General features: G+C 46.4%; 1 protein-coding gene across 1 annotated transcript; it reads right to left on the bottom strand.

Annotated features, from left to right (window-relative positions):
* LOC123375637 (quinone oxidoreductase-like protein 2) lies at positions 1–21,889 on the bottom strand. Its single transcript, XM_045026722.1, has 10 exons — positions 21,784–21,889; positions 20,444–20,600; positions 18,289–18,385; positions 15,227–15,285; positions 14,748–14,813; positions 14,264–14,373; positions 10,968–11,049; positions 8,145–8,326; positions 7,083–7,311; positions 1–1,673 (listed from the first exon to the last, which is right to left on the bottom strand). Exons 1-10 carry the CDS (start codon positions 21,825–21,827, stop codon positions 1,605–1,607), a joined length of 1,095 nt encoding a protein of 364 aa, XP_044882657.1. The 5' UTR covers positions 21,828–21,889; the 3' UTR covers positions 1–1,604.
* Between the last annotated feature and the right edge of the window lie 3,714 nt (positions 21,890–25,603).

Here is a 25,603-nt window from a genome sequence, read left to right as displayed (position 1 = left end):
ACAGGGGATAGATCACGTGATGTTTACTTGTTCTGTTCATTCACTCTGAAGCACCTGGCATTGGCCACTATCAGAAAACAGGACCCTGGGCTAGATGGATCTTTGGTCTGACCATTCTTATGTTTGTGGCCCCCAGTCCCACAGCTTAGATTCACAGACTCTAAGATTAGAAGGGACCATCAGGACCACCTAGTCTGAAGCTTATTTGAACAAGCTGTCATTTGCAGAACTTTTCTAACTGTTCACAACTATGTAGGACACTAACAAGCAACCAAGACACCAGCCTCCTGCAGCAGGAAGCTGGTAGCAATCTGAGGAATCAGCCATGTTTTAAGGAGTGAAAGACTTTTACAGGCTCCTCCAAATTACTGGACAGAAGCCAGGGTAGCTGGTCATCGTGCCACAGCAGCAAAGACAAGAGCAAGGCAGCCTGGTCTCCACAGCCGCAGCAAAGCCATGTTAAGAAAACCAAAAAGCTTATTGTACATTTAGAAAGCGCTCTAGTCTGACAGAAGTTCTGAGGCATACAGATTTGGACTGCAAGTCAGAGCAGCGTGGAGGAATTTAGGTATTGTCACATCAAATAGTTCTACCAGAGCACGTTCAGCAGGATGTGATGGGTCCAGTTCTTTTCAGGCAGGCTCGAGACAGCCAATGGTGTTTGTTAACAGTGTCTCAGACTGGTCTCTCCTGTTCGCAGCGACACTCACCAAGGTCACCATTCGTGTAATTACGCCTCTTGGGACCAAGCTGAGCTGACACAGGAGTCAGGGATGAAGTCTTTTGTGCCACATGCAAGTGGCTGGGTAAAGCAATTATTGGGAGGTTGTTTGGTTCTTCTGATGCAATGCCAGCCACTGGTTAAGGCAGGGCAACAGGAGATATGGACCAATGGCTGGTTATACGTTGCAAAAGCTGTGCCCCCACCTCATGTTTTTTCATGTCTCTTCATTTCAACTCTACCCCTCACCCCAAGCTGCCTGGTTCTAGCTGACTGTTTTGTAATGGCTACATACAGAAGTGCCGCTCTATCACAACCAACGGCAACTCCTCTCAAAGAGTGGGTGGAGCACTGACTGGCCTCACGGCACTAATTCCTCTCCTCATTTCCAGCTCTTAAATTGCATTACAAGAAGCTAAAAACACTTTGCTTATGTGGAAAGATAACATCAGGAAAGTCATGACACAAAGGGTCTGACTGCAATTAAAAACTCATGGCTGGCCTGGAGATTTAAGGAGATTTCCCAATGGTGATTCCTTTAAAGAGAGTCTGGTTTACATTTGTATTAATTGCACTGCACTGCATCTATTCTCCCTCTTCCCGTCACAGTGAAAGCTTGTCTCCCCTAGGACTCCTGGCATTGCTTGTCTAGCGCCAGTGCAACTCCACCAATTCTAGCAATGGGCACAAGTATTTATACCATCATGTCATCTAACCCTAAGTAGGAGCCCGTAGCCCTCTACATTAATGGTGGTGGTAAACAAATCATGCAAGAAATCATAGGGTAGACGCAACTTGGCTGTCTGCATCCATAAGCCAGAAGGGTGATTCTGCTGATTAGTCCAACGGCAGCAGGGGCTGTGTCCTGAGGAAACAGGCTGATTTATTTAATTGAGATGACGACCTTTCCTGTTGACTTGCGCTGGGTTACACGGCTAAAGGCTTCATTCACCTGCAAGCACAAAACCTCAGTTGTTTATACAAAAGGGCATACCCACCCACCCACACTCCTGCAAGTGTTCATTGCTACTGTAGGCACCTTAATTTACATTCTCTACAGTAATTTCTAGAGGGCAGATGTATTTGGCCACATTTTTAGGAGTGGTCTTAAAAAAATCGCCCTGCGACTTTGTGTGTGTATAAATATTTGGGGCACATGAAAACTTGGATTTGTGCATGCAGGAAAAACAATCATGCACAAGGATTTCAGGAGCAGTTTTAGAGGCCAGGGTTGGAACACTTTAAAAATCTGACCTAGTGACTTTACCACTGGCACATTCTGGAATGCAATCCAGGCCAGCGAGGGGCTATGTCAGCAGCTGCCCTACAACCTTGGTTGCCTCACGATGTTTTGCTGTTGTAGCTCACAACCTGGTCTGCCCACAAACAGCATGCAAGTCACACCCTGAATGTCTGTGTATAGCTGCGGCCCTGGCCAAGCAGCTCTGACCCCAGCAGTTTGTCAGCAACACATCGGTCACACTCTGGTTTCCACCAGCCTTGGTTAGTACCTGCAGGGTGACCCCAGCACACTACTAGTCCTGAGTTTCCCCACAAAACTTTGTTCTGCACTGTCCATCCCCATCCTGGACAGTCCAGATATTAAGATTCGCTGCTCCTGTAAAGAGTCAACCGTTACAGTTCTGTTTAAACACAGCACTGGATGGGTTTAGATTAAAAAATAAAATAAGTTTGTTAGCAAAAGAAGACAGGACTTTAAGTGAATTCAAGTATAAGAGATGAGTTAGAAATGGGTACAAGCAAATAAAAGTGAAATCGCAGCTAAACATTTAAAACCTAATCTAGCAAGTTTCGGTTCAAGGCTTTGTTCAAAACGCACACGCGCACACACACACACACACCTCCTTCCAGCAAGATGGGAACTGACCATTTCCTTGGTCATGATCTCTCTCCAAGGCCCAGAGGTGCTGGGGCCTTTGTCTTCTCAAGTGAAAGAGAGATAGCATGGGGTTCTCTGCCCCTTTCTTGTATAGTCCAGTGAACCTCTGAAGCAGTTTTCAGAAGGTTACCTTTCAAAGTAAAGTTTATTCATGCAGTAAAGAAGGTGACATAGAAGCTGGTGGTGAAGGAGGCTCCGTGCCTTTTTTCTCCTCTCCTGTGTCTGCTGAAGTGCAAATTTGCTTTGTGGCCTGCCATTTCCCCCTCTTACTGACTCGAGGACTCTGTTTACTACTTATCTGTACATTATACACATGCCTTTGTTTAGGACAGACCTGCTTAACAACCGTTGCCTAGGCTGTGTGGGAGTGAACGTGTGCTAATAATGTCATACATGGGGATGTCATTACTTTGCATAGAATGTTGCTACATACATTTCACCATGATAATATTGACCAGTGAGTTATTAGTTTTCCAGTGATACCTCGAAAGGCATATTTTGTACAAAGATTATTACAAGGGTGTGAAGCATGTGAATAGAGGGGTGCTTTTGGTCACAAACACAGAACCATGCCCCTCTTTACCCCCATGCATACCCCAATTAAAATCATTACCCACAAAAAAATGGAAATTCACAGAGATCAAATTTCCCACTCACAATGGAGTAGTATTAGAGACATCCAAAGGCTTAATCCTTTACCAGGTGGGTTAATTTCTCTATCTTCAGCCTAACTATTTCTATCAGCCATTTTCAACTATTGGAAGGTGAAGATAGAGTCAGTACCAGTTTCATTCATCATGCTAAGGAGTTTGGGCAAAATGGCCCTCAGGGTACCTGGTGCTTTCTTATCAGCTCATAACAATGTTACTCAGATTGGTCTCTGTAAAGTCTGACACTGAAAATATCAGAGATTGTTATTGCCAGTAGCATTTCCCAGAATTTCCTCGTCAGTCTTGTTGCCACTGACCCATCATCTATGAGGCACAGATGTCTGGTTTAAGTGGCTAACATTCTCTTTAGGTTTGAGATGTAATTGTGTGTGTGTGTGACGCTATGAATAGTGGAATTTAAATGCAATCAAAGTGTTACTCTAAAGTACAATAGGTGGTAGTTGTGATCCAGAGGGCCCTCTATATACCATAACTCACATCAGGCCTGACACACTCATTGCTCCAACACACTGTTGTCATCATCTATATCTAAGAGGTGTCATGTAAGGTATCATACACAAACTTATAAAATACTGGTCACTAATAATATTGTGTGGTGTATGTACAGGCAGTGTATAAAGAATTAAAGAATCAGTGCTGGAAATATATTCGTAGAATGTGGCTGGGAAACAGTGCATAAGCCTAGCCTGTCCTAGACAAAGGAATGTTGTTTTAGCCGCTTGACTCTGTCACCAGTGTAAATTGAGCAAGACGAAGCCAGAAACAATGGAAATAGATTTACATGGAAGGTAAACAAAGCCATCAAACTAGCAAATGGGAGAGATGACTTCTTAAGAATCAGGGCAGTGGATGGAGGCTGTTACCCCCAGGAAGCCTTCCTGCCTCTTGAAACAGAGACAATAGATTTTGGAAAATATAAGCTGAAACAGTAAAAAATTTTGGCATTCATCACCTGAGGGACACAAGAGGCCAGAACTCTTGATGTCTGAGGAAAGGCAGATCCCTCAACCGAGGGAGTTGAAGTCTCTGGGAACTGACTATAAGTGAGAAACCTGCTTTGCAAAAGATTGTAACTTGCTGAAGTTAAGTTTTAGTCACTAGAAAGTGTGTTTTGTTTGTAACTTTTCATGTTTCTTTCCCTCTTACTTGAAATCATTTAAACCTATGTTCTTTGTTAATAAACTTATTCTTGTTTTATTACAAAACCATCTCAGTGCTGTATAGTGAAGTGAAGATTACATCTTCTGCTAATCTAACACACTGCAGTATGCTCTGTCTCTCTGGAGGCAGCGAACTTAACAACTTCTATGAGAGGGACTGAACAGTATCGAAGGATGTCTCTGGGGAACTGAGGCTCACTGATTGACCAGCAAGACAAGGTTTGGACTGGCAGAGTCCTGAAGAGTATGCTGGCAAGGCAGACAAGCTGGCGTGCCAAGGAGCTGACACATGACTTTGTCATAAACAGTTAGTTAAGGGTTAAGGTCTCTTTTACCTGTAAAGGTTAACAAGCAGTACCTGATGAACACCTGACCAGAGGACCAATCAGGCACAAGATAATTTCAAATCTCTGTGGAGGGAATTTTTTTTTCTGTGTTTTTGTTTGTGTTAAGTCTCTCTTTGGAGCTAAGGGAGTCCAGACATCTTAATCAAGTCCTCCCAGGTTTCTGCAGTATTTTTCATCTATTCAGTCTAGTGAGTATTAGAAAGGCGTACTAGTATTATAAGTTTATTTCTACATTTGCAATTGTGTGTTTTGCTGAAGGAATATCTTTATTTCTGTTGCTGTTACTTTGCTTTTACTGAGAAAGAAAGGGGGAGGGGGAAATCTCTCCAGGTTTATAGGTTAGACTCTGTGTATTGTTCCATCCTGGTATTACAGAGATAGTGTACTTTCTTTTTGTTCTTTTTAATAAATTCTTTTCTTTTTAGGACTTGATTGATTCTTCTCTGGTTTGCATTTTCAAGGGAAGAGGAGGGGGAGGTGAGTCCCTCTTTGTGTTGAGTCAAGGATTTGACTCGGTGTGTATCTCTCCGGAGCAGGCTGGAGAGAGGGAAGGGGGGGAGGGGAACTGGCTGTTTCTCTCTCTCTGGTGAGATTCAAGGGGTTTGAATCTGGGTTCCCCAGGGGAAGTTTGGGGGACAGGCAGTGTGTCAAGGTTTGGACTGGCAGAGTCCTGAAGAGTATGCTGGCAAGGCAGACAAGATGGCGTGCCAAGGAGCTGACACATGACTTATTAGCAGCAAAGCTCACTCTTGCTGAGGCAGAGCGGTGACCGAGTGGCTCACAGGTCTGGCTGACCTGAGCAAGTCATCACTGCAATGCAGTTTGTTCTGCAGGAACAAACAGCTCCATATTTGTATTGGAATTTGCTCTTTGTGGGCTTTTTGCTTCAGGGATCCATTTTTGAGGCTGAAATAACACAAGAGCTGACCATCTCATGGCACTTCCATTATCCAGGAACTGAAATGTGAGAAAATTACTAACCAATGTGTAATTCCGACGCCTCTAATGCAGGGGTTCTCAACCTTTTTCCTTCTGAGGCCCCCTCAACATGCTATAAAAACTCCATGACACACCTGTGCCACAATAACTGGTTTTCTGCATATAAAAGCCAGGGCCAGCGTGAGGGGGTAGCAAGCAGGGCAACTGTCTGGGGCTCCACGCCACAGGGGCCCCCGTGAAGCTACACTGCTCAAGCTTCGGCTTCAGCCCCGGGTAATGGGGCTCACGGCCCCGGGCTTCAGCCCTATGCGGTGAGGCTTTGGCTTTCTGCCCTGGGCCCCGGCAAGTCTAACGCTGACCATGGTTGGAGGACCCCCCTGAAACCTGCTAGCAGCCCCCAGGGGGCCCCAGACCCCAGGTTGAGAACCACTGATCTAATAGCTCCCAGAGTGAAAGATGTAAATTAAGACATAGCTGCATCCCCCAATTCACCGTTAAAAAAATAAATAAATTACCCCATTGTATTACTGCCTCTTAAATTGTAAGGTTTTTGCAAAAGGAGCTGTCATTTTTACAGCTCTGTACCATGGCTAGCGCAAGGGGGCCCCAACCTGGCACTTCCAAAACATAAATACTCTAAATCATCATCAAACATATTGGAGACATTTAAAGCCAACAACACTGGAATGAAGCAGGCAAAAAAAAAAAAGGGGGGGGCGGGATTTCTTAAAGAACCAGGTTCTGTGCCGTGTTTGAAACTGGAGGGTTTTTTGTACGAATCAGAGGGAATTCACCGCACACAAAATTCACTCAGACATAAAACTTAACTGTAAACAAAGCAATCCCGAGAGCTCGACACTGCATAAGGTCATCACAGTTTATGAAAATACGCATGCCAAGGTTTTAATTTAATCAACAGCAGCACTTACTTCCTGTAGTGATGACAGGTTCTTGGCGGATACTGGAGTTTAGAGTTAGTTCTGAGGCACAGATCAAACCCACATGTCTCTTAATTGTAACTCATATTTCTCCCTCCCTAAGAGGTACAGGGGCATAAGTGCTGGAACGAGCGGTGCTGGGGTGGAGGGGGAAGTGGCTGCATCCCCTGGCTTGAAGTGGTTTCCATTATGAACAGGGTTTACAGTTTGGTTCAATGGCTCTCAGCATCCCCACTATACAAATTGTTCCAGCGTCCTTGTACAGGGGCTCAAGCTTTGGGCCTTCCCATCCCCCAGGGGAGTGCTGATAGCAGCCCACCAGATTAGACAGCTTCTTCCTTCTATTCAGCCTCTCTCAGAGAGCTGTGAATCCTGCCAATAAGTGGCATCTTGGGCAGCACTTTACCTCTTCCAGGTTGAAGACCGCTCCCACATGAGGTTGGATCCGTCTTTCCTGGCAGTACCAAAGAGCAGAGGAGATGGATGACGAAAAAACAGGAAAGTCCTCTTCCCGGTATCGACCCCAGAACACTCCCAAGGCAGACACATTCTTCAGAAGCAGCAGGTTGGCTGGGACAGAGGGGATTGCTCCTCCAGCAAAACCCACCACCACAATCCTGCCCTCCCAAGCCAAACTGCAAGGGGGAGGGAAAGGAGATGTATTTAGTGAGGAAGAGCAAGCATAGGGTAAAATAATGATTGCACTGGGGAAAAGCGGGGGTTGCCTTTTCTTCAGTGGGACCAGAGTTTGGTCCTTAATGAAACACTCTCAAACTGAATACTAGGGTGTTAGGTCAGTGAAGAGAGGACTTTTTCGCTGCACCATCTGCAGGTAGGATCTCATCAAAATTTGTCAACTAAAAGGGGAGCATCTGGGCCAACTGTTTCCAAGTTTGAGCACTTGCTGGTGGCCTGCCAACAGCTGGCTGGTCACATGATGCTGACTGGTCCATGTTGTTTCTAGCTTTTACGTTGCATTAAGGACAGGTGAAAACACATTAAATATTTTCCTACTGTTACTTTTCCAGGTGAGCAGTTACTGTAGTTGACACAGGTACATGCTGCGATTGCCAGTGAGGGTTATTCACAAAGTTATCTCTTTATTAAGTTTCAGAACCTCAGCTCTAGCTAGTAGTTGCATGGGGCCTCCTAGGGAAACTGGCTCTGCATGAACTGGTTCTGCTAATTAATCAGAGACACTTTCTCCCAGTCAGTACTGAACCAACGCCCCAGCATGACACCCCCCTTTCTAATTACATGTGAAAAAAATCAAGGCCCTAAACATCTGTGGTCTGTAAAGAGCGAGCCTGGGTGTTATGCCCAAACTCCAGCTTGCAGAATTACATTCTGGTGGCTCCCTACATTCCCTTGAAGTTTCAACTGGATCCTTCTGAAGCATGGAGACCACACATTTCACACCCCTAATGCACATAACTCGGAACGCGACTGGAATTGTATTTCAACTCACCTATGTAACGCCTCCTTGAAGATGTCCCCTCCAACAGCGTCAAGAACTACATTGACCCCTCTGTTATCTGTAAGCTTCTTCACCTCCTCCTTCAGGCTCCCTTGGGTGTAATTCACGCTGTGGGCTGCACCCTTCTGCAGGGTCAGGTTGCATTTGTGATCACTTCCAGCTGCTGCTATCACCTGAAAACAAAGGAGGAGCCAGTATTACATGGTGGAAGAGAGCGTGAGCTCTTCCAGGCAGGGACCGTCTTTTTGTTCTGTGTTTGTACAGCATCTAGCACAATGGGGTCTGAGGCTCCTAGGCACTATGATAATACAAATAAAATAAAATAATAATAATAAAGGCATCTCTGCTCAGAGTGATACAATAGGTGCCTTAGCATGTTACCATAATTATTACAGTACCAACAACTTAAATAAAAGCTTAAATAAAAGAAGTAATGTATCTTCTATGTCAATGTCTCAAAAAATGCTTTACAAATTTAAAATGCTAAACAAATACTGTATCTATGTCACTGTACCATTCACTGAAGAACAGCCATCGCTGGGATGGAACGCAGCAGCTGTTGAATAACACACAGCAGCACTACATAACAACTTAAGGCAGAAAGAGAAGACCAGTCCCAGCTGCAATTGAAACTGCAGGGAAATTTAAGGTATGTCTACACTACCCACCAGATCGGGGGGCAGCAATCGATCCAGTGAGGGTCAATTTATCGCGTCTAGACTAGACGCGATAAAATCGATCCCTGAGCACTCTCCTGTCGACTCCTGTACTCCACCACCGCGAGAGGCGCAGGCGGAGTCGACCAGGGAGCGGCAGCAGTTAACTCACCATGGACATAAGGACACCACGGTAAGTTGATCTAAGTATGTCGACTTCAGCTACATTATTCACATACCTGAAGTTGTGTAATTTAGATCGATCCCCCACAGTGTAGACCCGGCCTTAGAGAGACTGCATTGACCCAAACTGCTCTCTGGTCTGGGTTTAAGCCTAGTACTCTTACCAAATGTGCCATGGGATTTTTAACATATCCCAGTTGATTTGGAGGAGTTTTACATCCCTGGCAGCATAATAGTCTCCCCTCTGAGTGAAATCCTACCTGCCGCTGAATTACTTGCTCCAGATTTCTCCAGTCAGACGCTGTGCTTTGTAGGATTTCTATCACACACAGCAAACCATTTGAACTGGAGTTATTTCTCCCTTGTCACTTTGTGCAGTTCTTTTTACTGTGGGATGTTCTACTTATATATAAAAAAAAAGTAGCGTCTCTGTCAAAAACCCTAGCAGCATACTATTTCCTAACCTGATTTATACTGTGATGGTTGGAAGAAATCCATCTCTTATTCCCATAAACATCAAACACTATTTTCCCTTAGATCTACATTGGTTCGAATCTAAAGGCTGAAATTTTCAAATGGACCTAGTGGCTTAGGAGCCTAAGTGCCATTGACTCTCAAAAAGAATTAGGCTCATAAGCACCTTGTCATAAACAGATAGTTAAGGGTTAATGTCTCTTTTACCTGTAAAGGGTTAAGAAGCTCAGTAAACCTGGCTGACACCTGACCAGAGGACCAATAGGGGGACAAGATACTTTCAAATCTTGGTGGAGGGAGTTCTTTGTTTTGTACTCTTTGTTTGGGGGTTGTTCGTTCTCGGGACTGAGAGGGACCAGACATCAATCCAGGCTCTCCAAATCTTTCTGAATCAGTCTCATGTTTCAAATTTGTAAGTAACTAGCCAGGAAAGACGTGTTAGTCTTATGTTTGTTTTCTCAACCTGTAAATGTTTCTTTTTTGCTGGAAGGATTTTTACCTCTGTTTGCTGTAACTTTGAACCTGATGCTAGAGGGGGTTTCCTCTGGGCTATCTGAATCTAAGTTCCCTGTAAAGCATTTTCCATCCTGATTTTACAGAGATAATTTTTACCTTTTCTTCCTTTAATTAAAAGCTTTCTTTTTTTAAGAACCTGATTGATTTTTCCTTGTTTTACGATCCAAGGGGGATTGGATCTAGACTCACCAGGAATTGATGGGGGAAAGTAGGGGGGACAGTTAATTTCTCCTTGTTTTAAGATCCAAGGGGTTGGATCCGTGTTCACCAGGGAATTGGTGAAGTCCCTCAAGGCAGCCCAGGGAGGGTAAGGTTTTGGGGGGACAGAAAGTGTGCCAGACACTGAAATTCTGGCTGGTGGCAGCTTTACCAGATCTAAGCTAGTAAATTGAGCTTAGAAGTGTCCATGCAGGTCCCCACATTTGTACCCTAAAGTTCAGAGTGGGGGAAGAACCTTGACACACCTAAATCACTTTTAAAAATGGGACTCAGGAGCCTAAGTCACTTGGGCACCTTTGAAAACATCCCCCCTCTATCTCCCACTTGGATAAGAGCTCCATTCTGCACTGGAAAGACTCAAGGGAAATGATGGGGATCCACAACGGAGCCCATAGCAGGAGCACACGGAAGGCAGGTGTTTCACAAGGGGAAAGTGTATTAGTGTGTGTGTGTGTGCGCGCACACTGTGTTTGAGAGACGGAGCCTGAGAGATGGAGTCTAGTCTACTGGATTACCAGCCCCTCTGATTTTACTAATCTCCTGGGTTCTATTCCCCGCTCTGCCAATAATTCATTGACACACCTTGGGCAACTCCCAACCTCCACATCTTGAAAATGGAGAATACTACTTGCCTACTTTGTTAAATTTAATTAATTAGTGTTTGGAAAGGTCTTTGAATGCTCAGATGGAGTGTGCTATAAAAGGCACAGTCATTACTACAGTGGGATGCATGTAGAATACAGATTCATTTGAAAAAGGGAAATACCTTTGACTTGAGAACATTAGCGGCTACATCAATAGCAGCAAGCCCCGTGGCCCCAGCGGCTGCTGTCACTAAAACCGTTTCCCTAAGACAGAGACAGAGAGACTGAAATGAACAGAGCTTCCCTCCACAACAGGAAAGCATTGCATCGCATGCCTGCCTGCAAACAATTCATTTTCCCATTTCTTTTGAAGATGCAAGATCTCCTTGGTCAGCTTAAAAAGACTCCAGCAACTGATTCCCCATGATCCATTTCAACAGTAAGAATTTTCCCCATCTTAAGTGGCATTCTCTTTCCCAGAATCTTTCCCAAAGGCATGAGTAAGGGGAGCTTGACCTTTCCCAAACACCAATTCATACCTGGGTGAAACTAATCACCCTATCCCCAGTCGAGTGTGAATCTTTTACATTCCAAAGTGAAGTGATCTGATAAGAGAATATCTGCTGGTTTTCAAGGACTGTACAAGTAGATATACATTTACTCCACTTCAGGTGTAACAGCAAACCAGGGCTTTGGAGCGGAGCCTGGAGCAGCTCCGGAGCAGTGGAGCTGCAGGTTTTTGCCTGGAGCTGAAGCGGAGCCGGAGCACAGCTCCAAAGTCCTGCAGCAAACTGTGCTGTTTGCAGAGTTGGGGCAGGAATGTAGTTACCTACACTGCAGGGAGAGGACGTTTTTTCTGTTAAGGCATAAGAGTTGTCTCTGGATGCTGTTCTTAGCTCTGCCACAGACGGCCTGTGTCAATGTGGGCAAGTCAGTTCTCTCTCTGGCTTTGTTCTTTTCATCTATAAAATGCTAGCAATGCTCATGTGCCTCACAGGTGAGTTTGGAGACCTTATTCAAACATGTTTGTAAAGAGCTCTGAGATTGTCCAGGGGGGGTTAAAGCATTATAATTCAGCTGCTGGAAAGGCAAACCCACTATAACTCTCCCTATTCCACATACACACCCTAAAATCTCCACAGAGCACTTGCTGCACTTCCAAATCCCAATCCAGCAGTAAAAAAATTCCCTAACAGGCTCCTTTGCTCCCAAAGGGACCAATGTTTCCCTTAAGACCTGCCTGTAACAGTACAAGCCTACTCATCCAAAAGGAGAGCCGTTGTCTTAGGATAAATTAGCAGAGCAATGCATGGCATGCACGGGTATTGGGCAGCAAGGCTAATTTTCAGCTAAACAACAGGTTGGACTTGGACACAATTTGCCTGCCTGGGATATAGCACAACCCTACCAGCTATTTTCACAGCAATATGCAGTGTTTTCTGGGGCTTATAAAAATCACTCTGTTCAGCAGGTTCACCTTTTCGCCAAGAGCATAACAAGGGTATAAAATCCTTTTTTAAATATGTAATTTTAAATTGTTGAAAAGCTATCAATTCGTTTGTGTACTTTCAGTTTATAAAAGCACCCCTCATGCAGGCTATGAGAACTGAACAATTGTAAAGTAACACATACACAGTTTGTCGACTAGTGTATTGCCTTTTCAAGGTGACCATCTTCCATTTGGGTACCCCATTACCATAGTATCTGAGCACCTCCCATACATCAGTCAATATTATATTTATATATGTCATCTCTCCGAAGTAGGGAATAAGCCCCATTTTACAGATGGGGAAATGGAGGGACAAAGATTAAGTAACTTGCCCAAGGTGACACAGTCAGTCTGTGGCAGGGAAAAAACTGATCTCCCCCCTCCCCCCCAAAAGTCCCAGTACAGTGTTAACCATGAAACTCATTTCTCCATAAATGTAAAGGTACCATCAATATCTTTGACGGATTTCCTGCTATATGAACCCAGGACCCTCACACCTCCATACTCCCAGACCACCAAGCCTCTCCAGCACGTCCCATGTCAGCCTGGAAGGGTCTCCCATCCACTACTGAACTATGCATCACTGCCCTTATAATCAGACAAAACCCTGAAACACAGACTGGGACTCAAAGCCTAGCATAGTGAGCCCTCCACTGAGCGCACCCCATGAAACCAGACAGTAGCATAATCTCTTGAGGGAAGCAGCAGACATGTCATCACTTGAGACATTTAAAAAAACACAAAGGACTGGAAAATATACTGTAAAGAATAGATCTGCCCTGGCTGGGAGGGGTAGGGAGATGGGCTGTCTGTCAGAACAGGTCATTTCCATCCCTAGAAGCTATTATTCTATCCTAGTATTTTCCCACAAAATACTAATGGATGCAGATCTGAGTCTTTTCTTTTTTCCAAGAGTGTTGCTTCATATGTCCTCAAAGTGGATTCAGCATCCAGTTCTGCAAAAAGAACGAGGAGTACTTGTGGCACCTTTAGAGACTAACAAATGTATTTGGCCATGTATTTGGCATGGGCTAAAACCCACTTCATCGGATTAGCCCACAAAAGTTTATGCCCAAATAAATTTGTTAAGTCTCTAAGGTGCCACAAGTACTCCTGGTTTTTTTGCTGATACAGACTAACACGGCTACCACTCTGAAACCTGTCATCCAGTTCTGGTTTACTTTGTGGTTCTCACTCTCGGTATGGACAGTGACACTTAACGAAACAAACATCTTCACCCATACACACAATGCCCATTAATTTCCACTACACTCTTGTCAAACTCATTGTGAATCAGGGGCCAGGGAAACAGAGCAGCCTCACTCCCCACAGGACAAAGAGACAGCCTGATCTAGTGATCTGAGCAGAGTTTAGAAACCGGGAATGCCTGGATGTTATTCCCAGCTTCATCACTAACATACAGCATGACCTTGGCCACAAGACCTCCTCTACATCTTTGTTTCCCCATCTACATAGTGGCAATTATACTTAATGAGTTCACTGAGTGCCTTGACATTATTTTGATGTGTGCCTAGTACGGGAGATTAGATGTTATGAGTATAGCTGGCTGAAGAACAATTCTGTTTCGTGACAACCTTCCAGACTTTGAAATTTGTTTTCGTTCCAATACAGAACACAAGCAAAAACCTTTCAAGCGTTTTTTGGTAAATGGAATTATGTCAAAATGTCTTTTTGTATTGAAAAGGTCAGGTTTGCAGATCTGGGGGTTGCTCTCTCTCTAGAAGTGAGCAGAGAGACCACCCTGGATCTCAGAAGCTTTTCCATCAAAATCAATAGGTCTCCATGAAACAGTTAGACTTTGACAAAACAGTATATTCCAATGACCAAAACGTTTTGTTGAAAATATTGCAACCAGCTCTACTTATGAGATATGATGTTTGATTTTTTGCAAATGAAGTGCACTCTGCAAAGGCTAAATATCATTACTGCTGGACACATGTCATGCTTTGGACTCCTCTGACCACTTACCCTGGCTGCGTGCGTGCTCTATGTTCCAGGGCCAAAATGGCTGTGCCATAAGACACAGGCAATGCCGCAGCTTCTTCATAAGAAACACCTTCTGGGATTGGCCACAGCATCTACATGAGGAGATAGACAGAGCCACACTCTTAATCCCGTAGAGGGATAAAGGATGAAATTCTGTTTTTTCCAACAGCTTTAGTGAGCACTTTGAACATGATACAGAAGCATGTTGTCAAACTGTCCTAAACATTACACTATATGAAACCGTTAATTTCACCCAAATAAGTTTTAATGCAATTTTTCTTATCAGCCCTTTCCATGTTTTCAAGGATTCTCCAAATAAACCCTAGCCCATGGCAATGAGGGCAGGAGAACAAACATCAAAAAGAAAGTCACACACTGGAAGATCTCACTGGAGCCAAAAACTAAACATGAGACATAAAACCTTTTGCAATAATGGAAGACAAATGTATATTTAAATTGTAGTTACCTTCTGATCAGTTACACACTCCTCAGCCATTGCACTAGTGCCAGTCACACCAATTACCCTGTCTCCCTGCCGGAAAATCACCAGTGGACAGGTGTTAGGAGGAGAACAATCACTTGACCTCGCCTCTTTCTTTGGATTAAGTCTTTGATCTTCCTTCTTTCCCCCGAAGGACCCAAGCAGCACAAACTAAACCTGATAACAGTTCAGGCAGCAATTGCATTAATCAGACACCTCCCCCACCCACCCCTGACCCGCCCTTCCCACCTTTGCTTCTTTTTCCAGATCCTTATTCCTCTCTCTGATGGGACTTGCAATACTACCACCTTCCCGCACACACCTCCAACCCATCAAGCAGAGCTCACAACTTCGCATATGCTATAGTGCAGATGGCTTAAACAGTATCCCCACACTGCATCCTCAATACTCCCTGATCAACTGGGAATCCGTTCCTAACCCCAGCACCACTACATCTCACTTACCTCCTGCACTGTGCTGACCTTCGCTCCAGTCTCCATCACCATCCCTGAAAACTCCATTCCTAAAGCAGGAGAAAGACATGCACATCCCACAAACACTGAGCCAGGACACTTCCCCAGCTGCACTCAGCACTGTCCTCTGCAGACAGGATCTAGGGGTCTCATCTACTCCAGCTCTGGACTGGGGCGGGGAGAGCAGAGAGATAGTGAGTTCAGCTAACGTTAGCCTCGTGTGGCAGATGCAAGCAGCTCTACGCCCACTAGCTGGCAAAGATAGTGCAGTGCTTGGAAAAGATTGAAATGTCAAAGGAGATCTCTGTGTAAACTCGGAGGCTTGTCTCTCTCACCAGCAGAAGTTGGTCCAATCAAAGATACAACCTCAGCCACCTTGGCTCTCCAAAGATGCTCAGAGTCCAGCTGCTCTTTGATTTTTAACTCTGAAAATGACTGTATTTGCCAGATTACCAATCACCGGATTATCCATGATGGCACAGGTTTGCATACAACATATGAGATACAGCCAGCATTTGAAGGCTGCATTAGAGAAGATTTTAGAAGCAAAGCTGCTAGGAAGCCAGAAGGTGGCACTGTGGGAACACAGGCTGATAAAACAGTACTGGGTAAATGGACGGGAGTAGAATAGAAGTCAGGACTTTTCTAAAATCATTGTAAAGTAAAAGCTATGTGGGTGTCTGTCTTCAGAGGGGTTCTTATGGCATCAGTGGGACTGTCAGCTCCCAGGCTGGCAAGGGCTGAAGGAGATATTCAAGCCTGAAGGTTTTAGTGCAGCAAACAAACACAGCAGAGGTGCTGCATGTTCACCACTACAAGAACAGGAGGTTCCGTGGTTGGGGGCAGGAGGAATTCAGCAAGAGGAGGGCATATGCCTAGAATATCAAGCATGGAGAAAGCCACACACACTATACAGAATGATCCCTGCAGACATAGTATTTAAAGCAGTGGTTCTCAACCAGGGGTATGTGTACCTCTGGGCATAGGCACTGACTGTGTGGGTACTCCACCTCTTCCCTGCCTCCTCCCTTCAGCTTGCTGCATTCCTGCTCCTCCCCCTCTCCCCCAGCACTTCTGCCTGCTGTGAACAACTGTTTGGCGGCACTCCGAGAGGGATGGGGAGGAATGGGGACGCAGCACACTCAAGGGAGGAGGCAGGGAAGAGGTGGGGTGGTGACTTGGGGAAGAGGGTGGAATGGGGGCAGGGTGGAGGCAGAGCAGGGGTGGGAAGAGGCAGGGTGGGGACTTGGGGGAAGGGGTGGAGTGGGGGAAGGGCCGGGGGCAGAAGGGGGTCAAGCACCCATTGGCGGGAGCAGGTGCCTATGCCTCTGGGTGTACGCTGGGGTTTTCTAGGGGGTACATCAACTCATCTAGATATTTGTCTAGTTTTACAACAGGCTACAGAAAAAGCACTAGCGAGGTCAGTGCAAACTAAAATTTCATATAATGACTTGTTTATACTGCTCTATATAAGATACACTGAAATGCAAGTACAAAATTTCTATTCCAATTGATTTTATAATTATATGGTAAAAATGAGAAAGTCAGCAAGTTTTCAGTAACAGGGGGCTGTGACACTTTTGTATTTTTTAAGTAAGGTGAAACTTGGGGACAAAGGCAAGACAAATCAGACTCCTGAAAGGGGTAAAGTAGTCTGGAAAGGTTGGGAGCCACTGCTTTAAAGGGCAGCATAGTAACCTAGACTGCATTGGTGGGTGTTATGAATTCCTGAGTTCTAACCCCAGTTCTGCCTTTGAGTTGTCAAGCAACCTTGGGCAAGGCACATAGCCTCTGTGTCTCTCACCCTGCCCATCTGTAAAGTGTGTTTCATTATACTTACCAACCTCTCACCCAGCATCATCATGAGGATTAATTAGTTAAGCTCTGCCCAGCGCTTTGAAAATACAAAGCTCTATATAACTGAGAGGTGATAAGAGACTGGTGGCCATAGTGAGGTCTTGTCTATGCTAGGAAAATCCATCAGAGTAGAATGAGCACATTTTAATTTATATGATGCTAAACCTGACTTAAAGATGACAGATGCAAAACGTGTGTTAGCTGGATGTGGTTAACCATAAAGCTGTGGCAGAGCTTAATTTGTAATGAAAGAGGTGCCGGGGCTCAAGCAAATTTTTTACATTCATAACTGATGCCGCAAGACCAGAAGTGCCAGCACTCAGCCCTGGCAAATATTAAGCACTGCGTTGGAGGCAGGGATACACAGAGAGTTTCCCCAGAGCAGCATGACAGTATACAAAAACAAGAAATGGATCGCTACAAGGAGGCAGAACTTGGGCAAATACACATCCCACTTAGGCCTGGTCTCCACTCGGGGGGGATCAATCTAAGATATGCAACTTCAGCTACGAGAATAGCATAGCTGAAGTCGACGTATCTTAGATTGACTTACGTTGCGTCCTCGTGGCGCAGGATCAACAGCCGCTGCTCCCCCGTCGACTCCGCTTCTGCCTCTCGCAGCAGAGGAGTTCCAGAGTCGACGGGGAGCGCATTTGGGGATCGATTTATCATGTCTAGATGAGACACGATAAATCAATCCCCGATAGATCGATCACTACACGCTGATCCAGCGGGTAGTGTAGACGTACCCTTACTGTGGGCCAGTCTCTTTGTGGAAGGACAAAGGACTATTGAGTGTTAAGAATGGAAAGTCCATCCCAACCCCCTTGTGCCTGGGAATGTCTTGGAAAACATATTTAAATATTTTCTTCCTTATAATTAGCCAGTAAGACATGAAGACATCCACCTCAAGGCTGTTGGTCTGACTCCAGTCAAGGTCAGAAAGGTCCACAATTTGTATCCATCTTCTGGCTCTTCAGTTGCCTATATTAAATGAGTGAGGAGGTCTCAGCCTGCTTCCTAATGGACAGGGTATTCATGACACACAAAATCACCACCCCAATTGGTGTTAATTCATCAAAGGCTACACTGCACCTATTCTACAGCTAGATAGCTTTATTCCCCAGCACTGTCAATCTGTCCCCAGCACTAAATTCACTCAGAATTAAACACAGATCAGACAGACTCCTACTTACCAGGAGTGAATGGAAGACAATGCTTCTCCTGGTACAGACCCTTACAGGCCAAGATATCCGCAAAATTTACTCCACAGTAATGGACGCCAACCCTGACCTGCAAGAGAGAATGGAACTTTTCAAGCAATAGAAACATTTTAAACAGATGACTTCACTGCACTGGCATTTTAAAATAGCTCTCCCCTTTCCCAGGTACTTCCATATAGTCCCCATTACCACAGTATCTGAGCACATTACAATCCTTCATGTGTTTCTCCTCACAACACCCCTGGGAGGGAGGGCAAGGCTATTATCCCCATTATACAGATGGGGACTTGAGGCACAAAGAAGCTGAGTGACTTTCCCAAGGCCACACAGGATGTCTGTGGCAGAGCAGGAAATCAAATTGCAGTTCTTCTAGTCCCAGGCCAGAACCCAACCCACTGGCTCATCCCTCTCTCAAAAGACTCCCATGTTTTCTGAGGCACAGACCAGATCCTCAGTTGGTATAAACCAGGGTAGTACCATTGATTTTACTGGAGCTATGCAGATTTACACCAGTGGAGGCATTGACCCCCAGTGTTTTGGTGGAAGATAGTATCCACTGAACAGCAGTTACTATCTCAGGATACTTTTCTATTATGTACTACTTTACTATTCTTTTAACAAGCTTATTTCTTTGACACTCTCCTCAGCGCACCCAGAACTGTCAGCCACTGTGTTACTTCTGCCTCAGCAAGACAGCTTTGCTGGAGCTTGGACTGGGCGTCAGCACCCTGCCAGAACATCCGTCAACCTCACCAGCAAACTCTTTGAGACTGACAATCTTAACCTGGCCTTGCAGGGAACAGCCAGCGAACCCCAGTTCCCAAGTTCCCCAGAGATGTGTCTGTTGTGTCCAGTCCCTCTCACTGGATGCCCACAGAAATTATTACATTTACTGCCTCCAAAGAGTCTGCCCCCAGAACAGATTTTTAGGAACATGTTTCCAGCACACATACATAACTGTTTACACACCATCCGTACACATCACACAATGCTATTCATGACTAGTGTGTCACCAGTTCTTATATGATCCCTCACTCAATACACTTTTATAGTACAATAATATTCTATACAATCGATTCAATTGATCCTGGGGTGTCTGGACCCTGATTGTCACAGATTTGTTATCAGCTGTTCATTTCAATGTGCTTCTCTGTGCCTTCACATAATACGTTATTTGTGTACACACGAGCACTAAGCACTGGACTATGGATTTTCACCTTATTTTACCTGATCCTAGTGTTGATAAAATAATAATTAGCACTTGGGCTTTCCTTGATCAAAGTGCAGTACAACCATGAAATAAGCCTCTCACCAGCTCTGTGAGGTATGGATTGCCACCATAGTACAGACAGGGAACCTGAGACTCAGACGGGAAAGGACTCAACTAAAGTCACTAAAGCCTTTGACCCAGTGGTTGTTTTAAAGTCCCAGCCCATCCTCTTTCTCACTGAATTCTTCTCCTTTCTAGTTCGCACACAACCTTCATCTTTAAAGCTCTTATTATTTAGGGAAGAAGTGTGGCCTAGTGGCTGGAGCACTAGACTGGGACTCAGGAGCTCTGCATTCTAATCCTGGCTCTGCCACTAGTCTGCTGGGTGACTCTGGGCAAATCAATTTCACCTCCGTTTCCCCATATGTAAAAGGGAGATAATGATACTGACTCCTTTGTAAAGTGTGTTGAGCTCTACGGATGAAAAGATTCTTGTATTATTACTGCAGTAGAATCTAGAGGCTCCATTGTGCTAGGAACCGTACAAACAGTCCATGTTTTGAAGAGCTTGCAATGTAAACGGTCAAGACAGACCAAGACTGGGATGGGAAATGGATTGTGGATGACAGTGAGGGAGACTAAGTGAGGAGGAGGGTGCTGTAGTAGAAGTGAGAGATGATCAGAGCACCAAATCAGGGGTGGGCAGATGGTGAAGAGGAAGAGCAGATCTTGGAGATGTCTAAGAGGAAAAACTGGCAAGATTTACCAATAGCTTTGGTGTAGGGGAAAGAAATCAAGAGGACTAGCATAGGACTCCAAGGCTGTGAACCTGAGACACAGGGATGTAGATGGGTTTGCCAGCTAAGAGATTAGATTATTTGAAATAATCAGCAATTCTGCACATATCAATCTCAGTACCTCATGGAGCTGCAGAGAAGGGGATGGGAGGTTCCTAATAATCAATGGCTTTGTCAGCTCAGTGCACAGCACTGCTCGATAATTCCGGCAAGACTGTGATAGGATGTCATTGTTCAGGGAGGACAATCCCAGAAGCTGTTTACCTGAAGCACTGCTCCTGCAACAAAAGAGTAAGCACTGGTGTTATACTGTGCTGTGTTGCCACCTTCCCACCCCAGAAGCAGCTGCATTTCATAAAGCATTTTGGTTATAAAAGTATCATTGAAAGTAGTTTATACAGCAAAGATTGCTGACTGTACATAGGAGACTGCCTATAACCTCTCCATAAAGTGGTTAAACTTGCATTACTCTTAATTTAAAAAACAAAGTGGGAGAGAAGTTTACTGCTGATGAAAGACTCCAATAACACTGGATCCAATAGTACTTAGACCTCCGGGGCAAGGGCTGTTCTTGGTTATATATTTGTACAGTGCCTAGCACAATGAGGTTGCTCTACGTACAACCTAAATAATAAGCCACCACCACCCTGGTTTGAGTTAAGTATGGTGCAGGTGGTGAAATTTAACCACTGCCATTTCTTAACACTTTTGTCCCTAAGACAAGGCTGCCTGGGGTTACCTGAGGTTTCTCTGCTGGAGAAGAGGCTGCCCTCTGCTCAGTGTCAAAGTCTCCCATGTGCCTACTCCTAGATTTTCTTTGTAACCCTGTCACTGCAACAGCGGCAGTACTGCCAAACCTCAAGCACTCAAAAAACATGTAATTATATATATATATATATATATATATATATACACACACACACGTATAAAAATTGGGGCGGAGTCTTTCTATTTGCCTCCTGGGTTCAGAGCTTTTAGGGACTCTCAGGCCCTGTTTTCAGACTTTTCTCCACAATCAGGAGAGCTAGAAACTTACTTTAACGGGGAAAGGCGCAAAACCGCGATTTCTCACCTAATCCCGAGATCCCAAGGAGCTAAGCGCCTTTAAAAAGAAACCCCATGTTGCAAGAGTGGGCAGCACTGTACCGCCCGGCAGGAAAGCCCCAGCCCTGCCCCGCTCTCTGCAGGGGATGGGAGGCGTGCGCCCAGAGGGTGGGACTTCAGGGGGGATTGCGGCTGGGAGCTCAGGAAGGGGCGGGAGCGAGCCGAGCTGGGGCTCCAAGGGAACACAGGCGGTGCAGGTGGAGAGCGCGGCCGGGGCGGTGCAGGGCCGGGGTCCCGGGGCGTGGAGGGGCAGGGCCGGGGTCGCGGGCAGCTGAGGGTGCGGGAAGCCGGCGGGGCGGCGCACGGCGGGAAGAGGGGGCTGCCCCGGGGCCGCTGGAAGGGGGGCCGAGCTCAGACCTGCCGCGCTGCAGCCGAAGCAGCCCCGCCAGCGGCGCCGTCATGCTCCTCCGCGCCGGGCAGCCTGCGCTGGCTTCCGGGCAGCGAACACCGCCCCGAGCGCCTCCAACAGGGACTGCGGGCAGCTCCGTCCCGACCCCGCCTCCCGCGGCCCGGGAGCGCCCGCCCCTCTCCGGGGTTCCCTCCTGCCGGGCCGCGCCGCGCCGCGCCCGCCGAGCGCCCTGCTTCGTGCCGAGTCCGGATCCCACTCAGCCCCGCCTCCGGACCGCACCCCGGCTCTGGGCAGCCGGCCAATGCTCTGTGCTGTCCCCACCTTGCAGCGCCAGGACCCCCGCGGGCCTCTCCCCCAGTTTCCCGGTCCTGCCTTCTCCCCTCGGTCAGAGGCAAGGAGGAGAGAAACTGACTTAACTTGGGGGAGGGGCAATACTTTGCATTTATGCTAACTCAGCAGTTCTCACCCAGGAGTCCCAGGATCCGGGGGAACGCGAGCAGGTTTCTGGGGCTCCGGCAAAATAAAAATAAACCAGAGAGCGGGGCTGGCATCAGACTCGCTGGGGCATGGGGAAGAAAGCTGAAGCATGAGCAACTTAATTGCGGGACCCCCCCCCCCCCGGCGTGGGACCCTGGGCAATTGCCCTGCTTGCCACCCTCTAGTGCCGTAGGGTTATGAGACATCCAGATTTTGACTAGAACACCCAGTTGAAAAGGGACCCTGGTGGCTGTGGTCAGCACCACTGACCAGGTGGCCATTAAAAGTCCAGTTGGTGGCACAGTGGGGCTAAGGCAGGCTCCCTGGCTCCACACATCTCCTGGAAGCAACCGGCATGTCCCTACGGCCCCTAAGCACAGGTGTGACCAGGGAAGCTCCATGTGCTGCCCCCTGCCCTGAGCACCGCCTCCGCAGCTCCGGTGGGCCAGAAACCGTGGCCAATGGGAATGCGGGGGCGGTGCCTCCACCTAGAACCCAGACATGGTGGCCACTTCCAGGAGCAGTGGAGAGCCAGGGCAAGCAGGGAGCCTGCTGCCGACCAGAAGCCACCTGAGGTAAGTGCTGCCAGCCAGAGCCCACACTGTGAACCCCCTCCCCCAGATCAGACCCCCTCCTGCACCCTAACTTCCTCCCAGACCCCCACCCCAACCCACTGCCCCAGGTCAGAACGCCCTCCTGCACCCAACCCCCCTGTCCCAGCCTGGAGCCCTCTTCTGCACCCCGAATTCCTCATTTCTGGCTCCACTCCAGAGCCTGCACCTCAACCCCCTGAGCCAGCCTGGTGAAAGTGAGTGAGGGTGGGGGAGAGTGAGCAACCAGAGGGAAGGGGGCTGGAGTCAGTGGGGGCAGGGCCTCAGAGAAGGGATGGGGCCTCAGGGAAGGGGGCGAGGAAAGGGTGTTCAGTTTTGTGCAATTCGAAAGTTGGCAACCCTATAACGCTGGCCCTGGCTTTTAATCTATTGGATATGCAGAAAAACAGTTGTTGTGGGCTGTGTAGTTTTTATAGCATGTTGGTGGGGGCCTCAGAAAGTAAAAGGTTGAGAACCCCTGTTCTACCTCCCAGAAAGACTCTGGGGATGGGGTATATGTATTAGGCACCTGGGGACAGAGCCTCAAAGGTGTTTAGGCTCCAAACTTGCTCCCCATGCCCTACCCTGAGGTCAGAGCCAGCCACTGCACATGGTAAGTGTTGACTCAAGGGAAGGCCGTAAATAGTGCAGCAGGTCTGCCTGTCCTTCTGAGACCTCTCCATCATAGACTCTTCCCAATAGCTGAAGCAGAAGACAGGGCGTAGCAGGGAAGAGCAGACCTCAGGTGGCGTCGCATGTCATGGCATGGTGGAGGGTTCTTAGTCCAAACATTGTAGTCACATGCAGGGGAAGTTCAGGTCAGTGCTTCTTTATTCCAAACCACCTGTCCTGCCTCAAGAAAAGGTGTTTTCTCTCATTTTAAGACAACTTCCTCGTGGTCCCAGTTTGCTTGTGCCTAGATTAAAGCACTGTTTAACTACAGGAACTTTAGAACAGTATTTTTGCCACATGCTTCCATCCAGTTCTCAAAGCTCTTTGCAAAACTAATGAAACAACACACACACCCCACCCAAGCCCTGTGAGGGGGGGAAGTGTCACCATTTTACAACAGCTGTGATTTTTCTTATTCTCTCACCAGTGGACTGGAACCAGTGCAGCTCAACAGTGGGAGCACTAGTGGAGACAGGCTGCCAACATTTTAACCACTGTGTCAACAGCATCCAGTGGGATCCGTGTCCAGAACTGGCGTATGTAGTGGCTGGAAGTTTCCTGATAACTGGCGGAGATGGGAAAGCTGTAATGTACCCAACCTGGACCATGGTATATCTTGATTTTAGAAAGGCTTTTGATACAGTTCCATATGACGTTCTCATAAGCAAACTGGGGAAATGTTGTCTTGATGTAGTTACTATAAGGTGGTTGCAACACTGGTTGAAAGACTGTACTCAAAGAGTAGTTATCAATGGTTTGCTGTCAGACTGGAGGAGATGTATCTAGTGGGGTCCATTACATGGTCCAGTACTAGTCAATATTTTTATTAATGACCTGGATAATTGAATGGAGAGTATGCTTATAAAATTTGCAAATGACACCAAGTTGGGAGGGGTTTCAAGCACTTTGGAGGACAGGATTAGAATGCAAAATAACTTTGGTCTGAAATCAAAAAGATGAAATTCAATAAAGACAAGTGCAAAGCACTACACTTAGAAAGAAAAAGTCAAATGCACAACTACAAAATGGGCGGTAGTACTGCTGGACAGGATCTGGGAGTTATAGTGGATCACTATTTAAATATGAGTCAACAAGGTGATGCAGTTGCAAAAAAGGCTAAAGTAATTCTGGAGTATATTAACAGGAGTGTTGTATGTAAGGCATGGGAAGTAATTGTCCCGCTCTGCTTGACAGTGGTAAGGCCTCAGCTGGAGAACTGTGTCCGGTTCTGGGGACCATATTTTAAGAAAAATGAGGACAAATTGGAGAGAGTCCAGAGGAGAAAAAAAGTGATAAAAGGCATAGAAAACCTGACTTTTGAGGAAAGGTTAAAAAAACTGGGCAAGGTTAGTCTTGAAATAAGAAGACAGAGGAAAGACATGACAACAGTCTTCAGATGTTAAGGCCTGTTATAGAAAGGATGGTGATCAGTTGTTGTTCAGGTCCACAGAAAGTAAGACAAGTCATGGACTTAATCTTCAGCAAGGGAGATTTAGATTAGATATTAGAAAAACATGCTAACAAGGATTATTAGATACTGCTATAGGCTTCCATGGGAGGTTGTGGAATTCACCAATGGAGGCTTTTAAGAACAGTTTGGACAAACACCTGTCAGGAATGATCTAGGTATACTTGGTCCTGCCTCAGCACATGGGACTGGACTAGATAACCTCTTGAGATCACTTACAGCCCTACAGCTATGTGGTTCTATACACTGATTCCCACTGTGCTCAATTTATCACCACCACAGAGCACTCATTCAGCACAAAGCAGCTCTTGTGCTCCTCACCTCTTGATACTAGAGCATAGGCAACGTACAGCACACCCTCATTCTAACCAGTCCCTGGTGAGGTCGGGCCACTTGGTGGCTATTGGTTTGGCATTGTGTGAACTTCCACTAGGTGGTGCTCTTCCTGCTGCCTTTGAACTTAAGCAAGAGGGTCTTGTGGTTCTGGAAATGCCATCTCTCACATGAGACATGAAGCCAGTGTCCTCCTCACCATTTGTGTTCATTGACGATCCCCTGGAGTTTTTCATCTGAGTAGGTCTTCTGCCTATCTACATTCCCCCTGCAGTCTCAGTTGTGTTG

This window comes from Mauremys mutica, chromosome 8 (genome assembly GCF_020497125.1).
Source record: "Mauremys mutica isolate MM-2020 ecotype Southern chromosome 8, ASM2049712v1, whole genome shotgun sequence".
NCBI lineage: Eukaryota > Metazoa > Chordata > Testudines > Geoemydidae > Mauremys > Mauremys mutica.
Note: the sequence above shows the minus strand (reverse complement) of the source record. Positions and strands in the feature narration are given on the sequence as shown.